At 49.8% G+C, this 17,043-nt stretch overlaps 1 protein-coding gene across 6 annotated transcripts in view; it reads left to right on the top strand.

Moving 5' to 3' along the window:
• The window catches only part of UBN1 (ubinuclein 1), a 29,030-nt gene that overhangs the window by 9,301 nt on the left and 2,686 nt on the right, over positions 1-17,043 (top strand). The window contains exons 7-16 of one of the 6 annotated variants that reach the window (XM_059484525.1): positions 1,577-1,647; positions 4,001-4,130; positions 5,396-5,514; positions 5,984-6,106; positions 6,908-7,051; positions 9,792-9,842; positions 10,910-10,952; positions 11,250-12,473; positions 13,841-14,093; positions 14,379-14,468. In XM_059484525.1, coding sequence (XP_059340508.1) covers positions 1,577-1,647; positions 4,001-4,130; positions 5,396-5,514; positions 5,984-6,106; positions 6,908-7,051; positions 9,792-9,842; positions 10,910-10,952; positions 11,250-12,473; positions 13,841-14,093; positions 14,379-14,468 — 2,248 coding nt within the window. Of the gene's footprint in view, positions 1-1,576; positions 1,648-4,000; positions 4,131-5,395; positions 5,515-5,983; positions 6,107-6,907; positions 7,052-9,791; positions 9,843-10,909; positions 10,953-11,249; positions 12,474-13,840; positions 14,094-14,378; positions 14,991-17,043 lie in introns of those variants that run through there. The other 5 variants (XM_059484523.1, XM_059484527.1, XM_059484524.1 and 2 more) reach the window with 5 other exon arrangements.

The following is a 17,043-nucleotide window of genomic DNA, read 5'->3' on the forward strand; positions in this document are numbered from 1 at the left end:
TTAAGAGAAGAAAGAAACTGAAATTGTGGGTCAGGGCTGTGGGACATGAGCTCAGGTGGCACTGAAGAGGTGCTGGACCTCTGCCTGAGAGCCAGATCTCTATCCCAGAGGTGGGAGCATCTCCTGAGCTAAATGGAGCCTCCAGGCATTTCCTTTCTCCTTGAACTGCTTTGACTTTAACCCTCTCCTTCCTGAGTAATTTTCCTGTTTAGGATTCTCCTTAGCATTGACTCTTGTCCTTTGACATCACCTGCTGCTGGCAGGGAGGAATGTTCACCCTCTGGGCATCAATTAATTGCTTGCCTGCCTCAACTTTGGAGTGATAAATAATGGGATTTCAAAATCCTCTCCTGGTCTGCTTCCCTGTGCAAGGAATCACTAACTCGTGGTGCTGCCTTGTGCCAAATCCCAGCTTTGTTTATATCCCCACTCAGAAAAAGCTGAAAGCTCTTGGCAATTTGCTTCTACCTCATTCATCTCTTGGAATTATTTTCCTGCTGGACATATTTTTCATGGGTGTGATGGTTTTGGGCAGCACTTTGTGAGCTGCAGTCATAGCTCTGGAAGCTTCCTGAACTGGACTTTTTTTTTTGTTTCCATGGTGTTGACTGGGAGTAACACATCCCCTGTGGCTGTGACTCTTCTCTCTTGGTGTCTTGGCTTAGTTTCCAGATGGATCTAGTAAACCTGGTGATAAGTCTCCTCAACCTTCCTTAGATGTGATTAGTTTGAGCTTCCCTGGTCCAGGGACAAGCTCTGAGCTCATATTCCTCCATTTACTGAGAAGATAAAACCATGCTTGAAGCTGTTGTTGTCCCCATGGCAAGTTTGCCAGAGAAGTCACCTCCTTTGTCCTAGGAAACACTCCAGAGTGGTGATTCCAATCTGGAGAGGAGAATCCAGGCTGGGAAGGTCACCAGGTGTTACCAGGTCAGGCAGGGACCTGAGCAGGGGAGGTTCACACTTCTGCTGTGTTTTGCAGAGATAATCAAAACTCTACAACTTTTGTGAAAGTTGTAAAGCTGGTATGTTTATTACAGCGCTGGATGCATGTGGGAATTGTTTTTTTTTTAAATGATACATGTACTTCTGGGAACTTCAGGGTTTTTTTTAATCTTTTTTTCAGATACATATGTATACAATTTTACAATAGGTTCATACATATTCATTTTTATGAATTTCGCGTGACATTTGCTGCTAGTTCTTTATCAGAAAGAATTCTTAGGTCAGGTTGACTTGCTCTCACAGCAGTTTCTCTGTATCTTTCTATCACTTTCTGTCTCTCCTTTTATCTCTGTCTTTCATTGAAGCAGTTTCTCTGAGCTTAGGCTTTTTGCAGTCAGGCTAAATAGCTGTGTTTTCTAACTACAGACTCAACTCAAAAATGTACATTTCACTTAAATCAAAGTGGATTTATACTTTGGAAAAATTTTACTTTGCTTTAGCTGTGGCAGAGTTTGTGTAATAAAGCTGTGCCTTGTTTTGCAGTAGTTCTGGGGTGGTTTTGAAGACACCTGGTTGCTTGTGCCAGCTGTGAAGTGCTGATGATTTGTAACACAAATTTGCTGACTTCCAGGCTGCCAGAGCTGCTGAGGGAGAAGGCAAGCAGAGATTCTTCACTCAGGACATCAACAACATCATCCTGGAGTAAGTGCTGCCAGCAGAGAGCTGTGGGAAAGGAGAGCATTAAGGAGAGCATTAGGCAGAGCATTTTTGGTAAATCCAGGAGCAGGTTCAGCAGGAATTGTGGGGTTGTCCTTGTACAGGTCTTCCAGGCAGAACATGCCCAGAATAACATGAAAGTCTGCTATAAATGGCTTTCAGTTGAAATATGATGAGCTAGGAGAGTGTTGGAGGGAATGTACCCAGGCCTCCTGTTCTCAGGATGCTGCCTGATATTTTTGTGCCTAAATTTGGTCACTTGACCTGTGAGTTTAGCCTGATGCAAATAAATCTCTCCCTGTGAGAGATGTCAGGTGTGTTTTTGCTACTTAACTTGCATGCTATGTAGTATTGTTTGTAACTGGGATAAGGCTGCTGTGTTCAACTGGTTCTCTGGGAAAACTGGAGGAATTCCATTCCTGCTCTGTGTTTTGAGGCCCAAATTACAGAGTGCCAGTGTTGCTCAGGCAGCTGCAGATAATGGCTTCATTCTTCTGCCAGAGCCTGGACAGGGCTGATGAATGCACAGGGTTTTGTGATCAGTGCAATTACACTGACACCCAGGCTTTAATTTCATTAAGGTTTATCCAGGCACTTGCAGGGAACTGCCAAGGGGAGTTTGGGACTCTATTTCCCTCTCATTTCCAGGGCTGATTATCACCTTCCAGCATTCCAGTGCTGGCTGCACAAACAGTCCTTGCCTGGTGGTGAACTGATCACTTCAGCCTCGCTCAGAGGAGATTTAGGCAGATTTGTACAATTTTGCTGCACAATTTGGAACAGGGGAACCCCAGACATGAATATAGATTGAGAGAAGAATTTGGGCTGTTGGAGAGATGCCCCAAGGGCTGGAGCCCCTCTGCTCTGGAGCCAGGCTGGCAGAGCTGGGGGTGCTCCCCTGGAGAGGAGAAGCTCCAGGGACACCTCAGAGCCCCTGCCAGGCCTGAAGGGGCTCCAGGAGAGCTGCAGGGAGACTGGGGACAAGGGATGGAGGGACAGGACAGGGAATGGCTCCTACTGCCAGAGGGCAGGGATGGATGGGATATTGGGAATTGGGAATTGTTCCCTGGCAGGGTGGGCAGGCCCTGGCACAGGGTGCCCAGAGCAGCTGTGGCTGCCCCTGCATCCCTGGCAGTGCCCAAGGCCAGGCTGGGCAGGGCTGGGAGCAGCCTGGGACAGTGGGAGGTGTCCCTGCCATGGCAGGGGAGGAACAAGATGAACTTTAAGGTTCCTTCCAATTCAAAGCATTCTGTGACTTTAATAATGGTGATGATGAATCACTTGATATTTTTTACACTTTCTGATACTGAGAGATGGCTTAAAAAGCCAGGCTCCTAATTTCTGTTTGATTGTGCAATAGGTTTGGGTTTGGCACATGCTGTCTCTCTCATCTGCTCACTTGGAAGTTGAAACCCAAGGGATAAAGTTTGATTTTGTGTTGTCCTGAATTCCACTGCCACAGCACCTGATACAACCAGTGTGCACTTCCCATTTTATTGCCTGATCCTCCTGCCTGCAGGTGCCAGGGGGAGCAGATGAGACTGCAGACTGCCACCTGTTCCTTCTCCAGCAGATTCAAAGCACAGCTTGGGATAAAATCTGTTGATTCTAGAATCCAGAGAACTTTCATGCAGTTTACTTTGTCCTTCATCCCTCTGTCCCTGTTGGGGAAGATGAAAAGGAAAGCCTTATAAATATGATTGCCTGGCAAAAGATTTTGAGAATATAGAAACTATAAGTGAGATTGAAATGAAAGCAAGCTTTGAGATACCTCAGTTACTGAACAACTGGATAACAATGGCATGGCCAGCTGAAGGTAATCCCCTTTTGATGGAACAACACCCTCTGCCTGCAGACAGGCCCAAGGGTCAGAGCAGACCCCACTAGCTTGGCAGAAGGGCCCAAAGAGGAGTTTATAGGGCTTAAAAAGTAACACAGTATGGTAATGTAATGATTCTTATAGGCTGTATGGAAATGCTGTAGGATTTGTATCTTGTACTAGATTGGTTAGTGAGAATTAGAATATTCAACACAGAAGAAGATTTATTGTATTGCAATGGGAATCTTGCTCTCTTACTCTCTCACCCTTTCATCCTCTCTGCCCCTCTCTTCTCTCAGCCTGCTCTGAGCTGTGTTTGGCAGCTCCCAGCAGGGCCCTGCCCCCAGGCCCTTTGCAATAAACCCCAAGTTCCTGACCTGGCTGCAGAGATCTCTGTCTCTGTCCTCACCGTCCTACCCCTGACACTCCTACATGTCCCTGCCTCCCAGTCCTCTCAGGGTGGCCCTGGTGGCTCAGGGCTGGCTGGCAGTCCTGCTAAGGCTGTGTTTTTGTCCCCAGCATCGAGCTGCAGACGCGGGAGCTCAGCAGCCAGGTGCGCTCGGGGGTCTACGCCCACCTGGCCGCCTTCTTCCCCTGCAGCAAGGACACGCTGCTGAAGAGAGCCCGCAGGCTCTACCTCTACGAGCAGGTGAGGAGGTGCCACCAGGCCTGGGGATGGTGGCCCTGCTTGGGGGTGGTGGCCTTGCTGGGCACAGTGTGGCTGTTGCTGTCCCCAAACCCCGTGTCCTCCATGGAGCACCAGCCCAGCACGGTGGCTGGGTGGGGACTGGAGCTGGCTGGAGTTTGGTGTCCCAGCCATGGGAACGTTTTGGGGTGTTCTGTATGGCAGCAGCTCCCTGGCCACAGAGAGAAACACACAGCTTTCCTTTTGGAGTCTCTGTGGCTGAGATGACCCCGAGGTGTTGGAAAGTCTCTTTTTCCCAGCCCAGAGATCAAAGGGAGAGTCAGGATTCTTCAGCTCTGATTTTCAAGGTTTATTCTCTGTTATCTATCATTCTATCTAACATTCTTTTATTTGTTATCTATCTATTTATTTGTTATTCTATTTATTTGTTATTCTATTTATTTATTATCTATCTAACATTCTTTCTCTGACCTGCTGAGATCTGTCTGGCAGGTCAGTCCATGGCACACTGACCACCCTCAGGACAGTGTTATCTTTTTATGCTAAAAACTACCTGTACTTTATTTATAATAATGTTCAAATACCTATCACCTATGTTAGACAGTGTGTTTCTACTCTAAACCAATCCAAAAATGCCACCATCACCCAGAAGATGGAGGCTAAGAAGAAGAAAGAAGAAGGGCAAGGAACACCCAAATTCCTCTGTCTTGGCTTCTGAACCCCTATTCTAAAAACCTCAACGTTTTACTTTTTCACCCTCTGACAAAGTAACTGTCATTCTACTTAAACTTTTGTGGCTTGTAAACCTTCACATAAAGTTGGTAATTTTCTCCATGGGTTAAAATCAAAGCCACAGGTGTCTTTGGCTTCATGCTAAGGTCTCTGAGCCCCCTCCCAGGGGCTCGAGCCATCCAGGGCAGCCAGAGGGATGTCCTAGGTTCTGACACTTTCCCAGGCATCGTTCTTGGAAAAATCTGTGAGAAGATCAGAGAAAAAAATGAGAAACAATTCTTAACTTGCTGCACCTGGTATTGTGAACATGTGGAATGTGTAACGCAGATTTGTTTACCAAAGGATGATTTGTTAATTAACTAATGATGACAATGTTTTAATTAAAGAACTAATCAATTCCTCCTGTGGTGAACTAAGGTATAAAAGTATAAGTTTCTTAATACAGATTATTGCTCAGGCTTCTGTAAATACAGGGAGTCTGTGTGAGTTACCAGGCAGTCGTGGCTGTTGTGCTGACAGCTCTGTGCCCGCTGCAGGGTGGGCGCCTGAAGGAGCCTCTGCAGAAGCTGAAGGAAGCCATTGGAAGGGCCATGCCAGAGCAGGTGGCCAAGTACCAGGAGGAATGCCAAGCCCATACTCAGGCCAAGTTTGCCAAGTAAGCTCCTCATTTGCTCATTCCCCCCTCTGTGGCTTTTCCCAGCAGGCTCCCTGTGCCCTGGGCTGCTCTCCTCTTTGCCACCTCTTTTTGTTCCGTGGGTTACATTTGCTCATGGGCATTGTTTAAGCTGTGTGTGTTCTTTGTGCTGTCTGTGGCCATGCCAGCTACAGCAGCACTGATGGGACAGAGCTTGGCTGAAGGGTTTTGCATGTGCAGACATGTCCTTGGGAACATGGCAGCCTGGGAACAGTCAGGCTGCATTAGTCCCATCATCTCTGTTACAAAATATGGGGAGACTTCTTAACCTTCAGCCCATAGCTCAGCTTGCACCCTAAGCCAGAGATTGCTGATACTGAGACCTCTGTCCAGTGCTGTTCAGAGATACTTAATCTGCAGTATTAAGTAGATTAAGTATCTACTTGTACCTGCAGGATGATCACTTCCACCTTTTCTGTCTCCATTTTAGGATGCTGGAAGAGGAAAAAGACAAAGAACAGCGAGTTTGTTCTGATGATGATGAGGATGAAGAGAAGGGAGGGAAGCGTGTCGCGGGCCCTCGGAAGAAATTCCAGTGGAATGATGAAATCAGGTTTGAATAACTCAGATATTAAGCAAATTCATGACCTGTCTTACTCTTTGCAGTTGGCAGTGAAGCATTTTGGAGTCTGTGTTTTGTTTACAAAGCACCTGTAGGAGCAGTCAGCGTGGAGGTTCGTGGTGTTGGTTGTGGAAGCCATTTCTGCATTTATTGCATCTCACCCTGAAGCTGATTTCAGGCCCAGGCTAACCCTGAGAGAAGTGCTGAGAGCCTCTGTGCAGAGTCCAAAAGAGAGAGTCAGATCTTTGGGAGCAGAAGGGATTCAGCTGAATTGCTGGCATCCTACAGCCCAGACTTTGACACGCCCAGGTTCTGGTTCTGGAAGCAGTTGAAGCTGTTGGGTTCTGCTGCCCCTGGAGTTGGGGCTGACAGAAAAGGGAGTGCTGAGAACAGGGGAGAGTGACAAAGGGTAAAAGGAAAATCAGTCCTGCTGTCTTTTTCTTCTTATTCTGGAACAGATTTGTGCTGCTGATCCATGTAGGACACAGCCAGCTGTGCTTCCTTGCAGAGAGGTTCAGTTCTGTGGTTGTTACTGGTGCCTGTGGCTCTGGCGCTGCTTTGCTGCCTCAGCTGGTTCAGGAGTTCACACTGGGAAGGGATAACAAGACTTTTCTCCCTGTGCACACACAGACTGTGCTTTTCCCTTCTCCTTTCCTAAGGAGGCAGTGCAGGGTTGTGTTAGCAAGAGCCAGCTGTGTCTTGGTTAATTTATCCAGCCTGGATAAAGAGAATGATCTCCAAGTGGGAAAGGTCAATCTGCATAACTGTATGTGAAATCTTCCTGTTCCTCAGGGAGCTGCTTTGCCACTTGGTGAAGATTAAATTGGATGGTTATGACCTTGACAAGAATAAGGCTCAGTCTCTAGAGGATTATGTGAAGACCTTCCTAGAAGGAGAGGTGAAGCCCCTTTGGCCAAAAGGCTGGATGCAGGCCAGGTGAGCAAGAACCAAGGGATTCCTTGTCCCAAGGGACCTGGGAAGGTCATTAGTCCTACCCTTGCTCAGGGAATGGTTGGCTTCAGAGTTAGATCAGAGTGCTCAAGGCTTTGGCATGTGGAATTTTGGAAATTCCCAAGGATGGAGATTACCACAGCATCTCTGGGCTCCTGTTCTGGTACTTGATCACTCTTCATGAGATCTTTTCTCCTTATTTCCTGTAAGAATTCCCCTTGCTGCACTGAACTGAATATTCCCTGCTTTTGTTTTTTACTGTGCACCTTTGAGAAAGGTCTGGCTCCATCCTGTTCCTGTCCCCACCACTCTTTAGATAGTGGAAAACTGCCATGAGACTCCTCCTGGGGCTTCTCTTTTTCCAGGCTGAGCAAACCCAGTTCTCTCCACCTCTCCTTGACTGTCCTGTGTTGCTGTTCCTTGGGATGTTTCCAGTTTGTTGGCATCTCTCTTGGATTGTGGGGACCCTGAAGCTGGATCTGTGTCCAGATGTGTCCTCCCAGGTGCTGATCAGGGGAGGGTTTGACCTCAGCAGGACACCTCTGCAGCAGTGCTTCCCTTCCCTTGCCCCAGGAGCCCCAGGCCCTTTCCTGCAGGGCTCTGCCCAGGGCTGTTCCATGCCAGCTGCAGGACTTGGTGCTGGATCTCACTGAGCTTCACAAGGTTTGTGTAGGTCCCTTTCTCCAGCCTGGGAAGGGCCCTGTGGATGGCAGCCCTGCCCCTCCACCATGTTCTACCCTCTGCCTCTGTCCCTTTTCACCTCCCAAATGCCTGAGTGCAGCCAGGACTGGGCAGCCTTGGTGCCATGGTGGTGTCACACAGGTGCCACTGGCACTGAACTGGCTCTGAGCTCAGGCCCATGGGCCAGTCTCTGCTTTCTTGGCTCTGTATCACAAAAGATCCACTTGTAATCACAAAGGATACATTTTCCAGACACTTTGGGAAGTCTTCTCTGGAGTATTTCCAAAAGAAGGGTTTTAGGGGCTTACTGGAGTCAGTAGAATCTGGTGTGGTTTCTGCACCCTCGCTGCTGTTTCCTGCTCTTTCCCACTCTCCATCATCCCTGCCCTGAGCTGGCAGTGGCAGAGAGCCACACAAATGGCACAGTCCCTCTGCTGGGGCTGTCACCACCTTCTGGCCTGCTTTGTTTTGCTCAGTACTTTCAAAGCAAGGACAACTCTGCAGTCTTACTTTGGAATCTTTAAGGTTCCTTCCAACCGAAGCTGTTCCATGATCTGTCTCTTTGCATTTCACCAGCTGGGCAGTGCTGACTTCTCTGCTGAGTTCTCTGCTGAGTTTGCTTTCTGGGTGTTGGAGGGTGAAGGAAGATGTAGGTAGCAGCTCCTGAGAGCAGTAAGAATGAGTGACATCAGAGATGCACTTGGAGAAGTCCATGAGGGCTGTTTGGTGCATGTGCACAGGAAGCTCAGTGCTGAGCATGGTTGTGGTGTGGTGGTGCAGGAGCTGAAAGGTGGCATGAGGAGGTGGGAGAAGATTCCTGCTTAGTTAATGAAGATATACCCAGCCTGAGGGTCTCAGCTTGCCAAGATTTAAAAACTTTTCTTGTAATTAAAATCTTCAAGTTTAATGGTGAAACTGTTCTTGGGCATTCAGGTGTTCACAAAGACTCAGTGTAGGAGGCACTTCCAGTGGAATTAAGTACAGTAAGTAATACCTCGGTAAAAGTGGATTTCCTGGTTGCTTTCCAATGGCTGAAAGACAATGGTTTCTCCTGCTGGGACTTGGAGTTGGACTTGATCTTTCTGGGTCCCATCCAACTCAAGATATTCTCTGACTTGGTGGTTTAAAGACAGAAGGTAGAGTGACAGCCATGGGGAGGGATTGGTGGCTCTAGGAAAACTGTAACAATTCCATGGATAAGTCAGCTTGATTCGCTGTCATCATGGTCACAGAAGTTCATCTGGGAGAGGAACTTGAAGGTAGAGCAGCAATTTCATGGATGAGTTAGAAAGGCCCTGCCATGAGTCTGTTTCCTCCATGAGCACTAAGAGATGATTAACAGAATGTTAAGGTAACATAAGCTTGCTTTTTAAGAGAAAAAATAAAGAGAAAAAATCAAAAGTCTGTTAATACCAGCCAGGAATCCCATTCCATGTGACAGTACTGAAGGAATGTTTGTTGCTTCTCCCTGCCATGTAGGAGGGCAGCTGAGTGGCAGCTGGTTTGGGTCAGAGAGTGTTTGGGGGAGACTCTGCTTTACCTTCAGTAGTGCAGGCTTTGGATGAGGCTCAGTCTATGGCTGTGCTCAGTCAGTCCTTCCAGCAAGGGTTGTGGTACAGAGTCACCTCAGCTCCAGGCTGGGGACAAAGGCAGCACAGATCCTTCTCTCCTTCATTGCTGGCTGAGAGGCACGGGAAGGGAACTTTCTTCCTGGAGGCTGAAGAGCTCTTGGATGATCTCTGGCAGCAGGAAGGCCCTGAGTGATGATCCTGCCCCTCCAGTTGGCTTTTTAAGCTGGCTGAGCTCTTTCCTTAGGCATTGTCCAGCCACTGCCACAATGGCCTTTGCAGTGCCTACAAGCAAGAGAACTGTGTGGGGCAGCTCAGGATGATCCTCCTGGCAAAGGGCTGAATATTGGTTTGCTCTCTGTGGTTTCAGTCTCACCAAGTCCCCTGCTGTGCTGTGCAGCTCTGTCTCCAGTGATCCCAGCTGCTCTACTGGGTCTTGCTGGATATCACTTCTCATTGCTCTCTTCCCTTCTTAGGACACTGTTTAAGGAGAGCAGGCGTGTGCACGGACACCTCACATCAGTCCTGTGAGTATCACAGCCTTCCTCTGGAGTGACAACTGCTCATCTCCATCCCTGGGGCCTGGGGGATCCTGCAGGAGCACCTGAGCTTGCTTGGCTCCCCCCTCATAGATCAGTGCTGCTTCCTTTGGGGAGGTCTAGGGACAGCAGCTGTTTGTGTGTGACATCTCCCAACGCTTCCCTCAGGTGCTTTAGCCTTCAGCAAGCTCAACAATAACAGCTTTAAAGCCAGGTTGGCTCTGGTTCTACAGCCTGGAGTGAGGGCTCTGTGCTGGGCCTGGGAGGCTCAGGGAGGTCAGGTGGAGTGTGATTTCTGCAGCCTGTTCTGTTGGTACTTGCTGGGTTCTGCATTCCCTCTCTCTTGCTGCCTGGTTCAAGGAGGGGCACCATGAGCTCACACTGGTGGAGGTGGGTGCAGCAGGCTCACCAAGAGCCATCAGAATCCACCTGGGCAGGGGCTTTAATCCAAAGGGTCTCATGGATCTTGCTGGTGGTTGATAACAGATGAGGATGTGGATTTAGGCTGGTGTCAGTTGGCAGACTGTCCTGTTCTTGGCACTGGTGAGTGAGGGGAAGTGGAGTAGGGTGTGGAGTCATCCTTCCCCCAGCCACACACCCAGCAGCTCAGGGGTGTCTTGTACCAGGGATTGCATCTGACCAAATCTATTCTCTGGGAGTTTGGCAGATGCTTTTGCATCTTTTGCTTCTTCTGGGAAGCCAAAAGAAGGATGTAACTTCTGCAGAACAGTCTCTGTGCCAGTTTCTCTCTGGGCCTTGCTGTAGGAGGGCAGCAGTGGGGTCCTGCAGCTGGTGCATGGTGCAGATGTGTGTGTGGGTGTTTCACTGCTCTGCTGCCATTCCAAGGCTCTGCTCCACTCCCTGGTGGGAGTTGGGGCTTCCAAGAGCAGCAACCAGATGTCATGTGCTTTTGAATCCTAGCAACCTGAGATGCTGCCTCTGTTCCCTGCAAAGACACAGTGGATCATCACCAGCAGGGCCCAGGAGTGCTCCCTGGCTGGCTCCTTCCCTGGGGCAGTCACTCAGCCATGTTTCTCTTGTCTTCCTCCAAACAGGGCGAAGAAGAAAGTCATAGCTCCTACCAAGGTGAAAGTGAAGGTGAGTTCTGTTTTCTGGTTCTCATGGTTGATGTGTGCCAAATGGCAAGTGACTGCCACCCTGAACCCTGTGTCTGAGCTTTGTATCAGCTCCTGTGAAATGGCTCTGCTCTGCTTGGAAAAATCAACTGGAGCAGCAGCTAAAATTGATGGCGGTGGCAGCTGGGAGGGAAGTGGGAGCTCATGGGCACAGAATATGCGTGTCCTGCCTTTTATCCCCAGATTGTGAACCTTCCTTCCCTTTTCAGCAGTAAACCCTATCTCTCTTCTGACTGTGCCTTCTCCTGTGATGTTCCAGGACTCTTCCTGCAAGCCAGACAAGAAGCTGTCGGTGTCTGTCCCTTCCCTGCACTCGAGCAGCACCTTGGCCATGTCCTCAGAGCCCCAGGGAGGAGCCCTGGGCATCAGTGCCCAAACCAGGGAGCTCTTGTCCCTTGGGACAGCCCAGGCTGCCAGCAGCACTGCTGCTCCTGCCACCTTCAAGGATGATTCCTTGGATGAGGACTTGATTCACAACCCCACCTCCTCCCTGGAAGCCGTGTCCAAGGAACTGGCTGTGCTCAACAGCAGGGCAGCAGGGAGCCCTGACTTTACTCTTCCTGCAGCTCCAAAAGCTCCACCAGAGAAGATCCCAGCTCTTGCATCCTCAGAGGAGAAGAGGACATTTCCAAAGCCGAACCCTTCCCTTTCATCATCCTCTGGTTCCCTCCAGTCTCCTCTAAACTTCCTAGCTGAGCAGGCCCTGGCGTTGGGCCAGTCTTCTCAAGACAAGAAGACAGAGAACTCTAATTACAAAGAACATTCCTGCCAAGCCTCCCCCAGCAAAATCCTTCCTGATGCCCACCAGGCCAAACAGAAGCACCACAGCCTGGTCAGGCCAGGCCACGGGCCGCCGGCCTCGGCGCCGGTGCCGGGCGCTCAGGTGAAGGTGTTCCACCCTGGCGCTCAGCTCCAGAAACCCTTCACCTCCCCAGCTCCCTTTGTCAAACTGCAGAATCCCAAATCCTCCACCCCCCTGCCCCCGCGCTCCCTCCTCCAGCAGGTCAAGTCATCAACCAAAGCTCAGAGCTTCCATTCCTCCGCGTCCCCAGGCAGCACCCAGAACTCCAGCAGCTCCCACAAGAGCCAAGGCTTGTCCTCCTCCTCTCTCAGCTACACCGGGAAGCACTCGAGCGGCTCCGGCTCTTCAGGACAATCTTACAAATCCCCTTTTGTCGCTGGCTCCCTCTCCAAGCACGGGGCTTCTTCCAGCAGCTCCTCTGGAGCTCCTGCCAACCAGGGCAGCTCCTCTGGGACTTTGCTCCCCGGTGTTGCGGCCCCGTCCCCGGGCTCGGCCTCGGGCCGCCCGGCCTCAGGCTCCTCGGTGAAGAAACCTCCCGTGGCCCAGAAGCTGACCCTGGTGGCACCTCCTGGGGGCTCCAACGGGGATTCCAGCGGAGGCACCCAGGGCGTGGCCAAGCTGCTGACCTCGTCCCTAAAGCCAGCTGTGGTCAGCAGCACCGCAGCCTCTACCTCTGTGCCGGTAAGGGGGCCCTGCTGTGCTGGCAGTCACTGCTGCCCTGAAGGGGGCACTTCAGAAGCTAAATCTGGAATGACTCTCTGGATTTCAGCTGCTTTAGACTAGAAAGTTGTGGCCTTTGCCCTGGGCTTGCCCTCCAGAATTCCAGCTTTCACTTTCAGCCTAAACAACCACTGAGCTGAATAAATACTGTGCTGCCTTCCAAAGGGCAGTTACTGCCCAGGCTGTGTCATGGTCCTGCCCTGGCCCTGTGAGTTATGGGGACAGTAGGGCTCCCATTTGGATTAAGAGAAAGTGCAGTAAGGTAATTTATCACAAGAGATGAAATTCATTGCATAAACTAAAAGTATAATGATGAATGCGTTATTAATTAGATCTACAAACTTAGCCTTCTTTAAATTATTCCAAGTCATTTTAGTATTATTGCCATTTTTGTCATAACTGGCCCATAACCAGTATAAATAACCTGTGGTTATAGAACCATGGAATCATTCGGGTTGGAAAAGCCCTCTAAGATCATGAGTCCAGCCACTCCCCCAACACTGCCAAGGCCACCTCTGAGCCATGTCCCCAGTGCCACATCCCCATGGCTTTTAAATCCTCCCAGATGTGGTGACTCCACCCCTTCCCTGGACAGCTGTGCCAGTGCCTGACCACCCCTTCCATGGAGAAATTTTCCCAATATTTGTTGGGATAGAACATTTCAGGAAGGACCTCTGGGTTGTCAGTACAGACTTGTGTTACTACAATATTTTATTACTTAATTGTATAAGGGGGTTCATTTTTATCTACAGCAAAAAATAATAGTTCCTAATGTTGTATTCATTTGTTGTTGGCTGCTCGTGCCTGCCTTCCTGTGTGCCCCATGGAAAGAGCTGGGAAATACAAGGAGTGTGTTTAAATGGAAAGCATGAACTGCTCAGCTGATACAGCTTGTCTGTTCCTGAGCTAGAGAGCTGGCAGCAGTCCCCAGTGGTGCCTGTCTCCATGAATGAGGTGCTGAATAACCTCCTGGGGTGCCTTGGGTGTCAGACCTCAGTGCCTGGAGTTGTCAGCAGTGTGTGCTGCCATAAGTGAGTGGGAAGCAAGCCCTGGAACTCACAGGCAGTGTGGAAACTTTTCCTCTGCCTCATGGAGGCACAATTCCCAGCAAGGGAGTCATGGAGGCAAATCCAGTGTGGCCACATTCAGAAGAGCTGGCTTGCCAATGTCCATCTGCAGATGGCCTCAAGTGTTGGCATCTCTTGCTGGGAGGGTGCTTTTTCCAAGGGGGAATTCTCGAGCATTCCATGTTTTGCAGATCTGTAAGTCTGAATGATGCTGTGCCTTGATTCTCCCTCTCCTGACTGACCTTTTCCATTGCTTTGCAGAAAGGAACTAGTGGAGCTGTGCTGCTAACAAGCTCTTCCTCCTTAAGTGTACTGGCTCCATCCTACAAGTCCAACAACCCAAAGCTGCCAGCTGCCCTGAGCTCCACCCCGTTAGGTATTATCTCTCCTATTCATTCTTTCCCTCTCCATGTCATCTCCTTCAGTTCCGACTCCTCCCCCAAAGCAGGAGTTTCCAAGGATGCAATAGTTACAGGACCTGCTCCAGGAACTTTCCACCACGGCCTCGGGCACAGTGAGTATCCTGCTGGTCACCTGTGTGTCACCTGTGCTGTCACCTAGACCACCAGTGCTCTGCTGGGCTGCCCCATTGCACACCAGCCCATCTCTCTGGCTGTTGCTTCGTGCTGTGCTCCCTGCTTTTGTATCTCCAGCAGTTTGGAGAACATCCCTAGAGCTCACCCAGAAGTGCCAATAACTGGAACCCGACCTCTGCTAACTGCTGCAGCTCCTCTGCTCATTCTGTCTTGGATGTGTATTTGTTCCTTTTTCCCTGTCCTCTCTTTGTTTTTCTCTCTAGGTCTTCTGGCTGGTTTGCACTCCAGCCCCCACCACGCAGCGCCACTCCCACACTCTGCCCTGGCCACTCACTTACCACAGAGTTTGCCAGGTAACTTCTCAGATGTGTTTGTCCTTCTGCCTCGTGAGTCTCCCTCTATTTCAGCAGATCCAGGGCTGCAGCCAAAGGGCTTTCCATGTTTTCCAGCTCTGTGCTTGTCTCTAATGCCTCTCTGAGGTACACAGTGAGGGGCTGGGGGAAACCTGCTCTGGTGGAAGGTGGTGGAACATGGCAGGGGGTGGAACAGGATGGGCTTTAGGGTCCCTTCCAACCCAAACCATTCCATGGTAAGGAAGAAATTCTTCCTTGTGAGGGTGGGCAGGCCCTGGCACAGGGTGCCCAGAGCAGCTGTGGCTGCCCCTGGATCCCTGGCAGTGCCCAAGGCCAGGCTGGGCAGGGCTTGGAGCAGCCTGGGATAGTGGAAGTTGTCCCTGCCCATGGCAGGGGGTGGAATAAGATGGGCTTTAAGGTCCCTTCCAATCAAACCATCCTGGGATTCTGTGGTTTCTGGAATGAATCCTCAGTGCTTACAGCAAGTGTTGGTTCCTGCAGATACTCTGAATTATCCTGCCAGGATGAAAGCTGTGCCTGGAATGAATATTCCAGCTCTGGGGAGTTTTGTTCCTGGTGGCCTACATAAAATGTGTCAGACCAGACTGTCTTGTGTCTGTGACTGAGTTAATTGCCAGCATCTCCTTCACAACAAGCTTGTAGTGTAAATGCAGATTGCTCCTCTTGCTGCTCACAACGTGAGGATTTGGCAGTTAAGCCTGTTCCTGCCCCAGTTTGATGCCTGCAGAAGTGATGCATAAAACAGGAGTTTTCTAAAGGAGAGAAGTAAGGAAAATTGAAATTCAGCGCCAGCAGATCATTCTTACCTGCTCCGGGGAGCTGCTTAGTCCCCTGATAATTCCCATTTCTGCTTTCTTAGACATGTTCTTTAGCACTTTGGTGCAGTTCAGTGCCATTATCTTAGTACCTGCTCCTGCTGGGATGGTCTTCCTGGGCTAAGTGAGCCTGATTTAGGGGTGCTAGCCTGGCCCTGTGGTGTGTGCATGGATAACCATGTAGCCTCCTGGAGCAGTCATGGAATAAAAGCCCTTGAGTGCTGAGCACGGTGCTTGTTGGCTGGAGAAGGAAGAGTGTGTTGTGCACTCAGGAAAATGCAAAGAGTTGGTTTGGTTTGCTTCCTCTGATTAAGTTTGATGTGGGTTGTGCCATGCTGGTGTGGTAGAGATGAAGAAGGTCCTGGCAGTGATCACTGGTGGGACAGAACCTTCCTTCCTGTTTGTAAATCACACTTCTGGAATGAGATCAAAGATAGCACATGGCTTGTGGAGTTTATTCCATGTCACTGAGGAGCATCTCTTTGTCCCTTTAGTTCAAGGAGTTCAGAGTGATCACTGTTGTTCAGAGGGCTTATAACAGAAGAATTTTTTGATGAATTCTTCAGCAGGATGCAGGGCCAGAAGACCACTGGGAATAAGTGAAGGAGAATTGACCATGGATCCAGCTCAGCAAGGACCTCCTTTCTCACTTGGTGTTTTCACTTAAAGATTGGGGATGGAGCCTGGTGCTGCCATCTCTTGGATCAGTCCCAGTTCTGGTGTTTTGGAGGAGAACACAGCAGATATTTAAGTGACTCCCATAAGCTTAAAATGAATTCCTGTGTTTTGTGGCACCAGCTGTGTTTGGCTGTGCCAACACCTGCCCGCAGCTGCATTGCTGTGTCTGAGCACTGGAGCTGCCTGGGAGGTTGCTGCAAGTGCAAGGGAATGTTGATGCCTTAAATAAAAGTGCTTTTATATCCATGTACATCCAAGAGCCTCTGAGCAAAGAGCATCCAGTGCTTGCATGTGTGTGGTTGGTGCTTCTGTTGCTGGTGGAGGTTCCTTGTGCTGGGAATGTGGAGATGGGATGTGCTGGGCTGAGCTCTTGCATGCAGAGGAGCTGTTCTTGGCCTGGAGGAGAAGCTGCTGCTGCACTGCTGGGTGCCACTGCTGCTTGGCTGCACGTCTCAGTGCTCCCATTTGTCCTTCACAGTCTGAAGTGGTTTTGATTGCTCCTGGAAAACTTTTGCTTCCTTAAACTTCCTTTTTCTCTCTTCAGTGCATTTTCTCTTGTCCTCCACATCCATTCCTTTCTGTTTCATCAGTGGTGAGATTCCTATGGATCCTGTTGCTATCAGTGGGCACCTAAAGCCTTCTAATTCTAAAAAGCACCTAATTAAATAGTTAAAAAAAATAACCAATAAAGCACTTAAAGCCCTATCTAAAAGGGGTTTCTAGGTGAGGGGTTGGCCTCTTCTCCCACACAACCAGTGACAGGACAAGAGGAGATGGGGAAAGTTTAGGTGGGACATCAGGAGGAGTTTCTATATGGAAATGGTGGTCAGGCATTGTCAGGGGCTGTCCAGGAAGGTTTGGAGTCCCCATCCCTGGAGGTGTCCAAGGAAGGCCTGGACATGGCACTCAGTGCTCTAGGCTGGGGACAGGCTGGGGTTGGGTCACAGGTTGGTCTCCTTGCCCTTTGAGGTCTTTTCCAACCTCAGTGATTCTGTGATTACAACAGCAAAAGTGTTCAACAGGTTACTTCCAACCACCTTAGGGGCAAGGCAACCCCAGCA

This window comes from Ammospiza nelsoni, chromosome 17, assembly GCF_027579445.1.
Source record: "Ammospiza nelsoni isolate bAmmNel1 chromosome 17, bAmmNel1.pri, whole genome shotgun sequence".
In the NCBI taxonomy this organism is placed as follows: Eukaryota; Metazoa; Chordata; class Aves; order Passeriformes; family Passerellidae; genus Ammospiza; species Ammospiza nelsoni.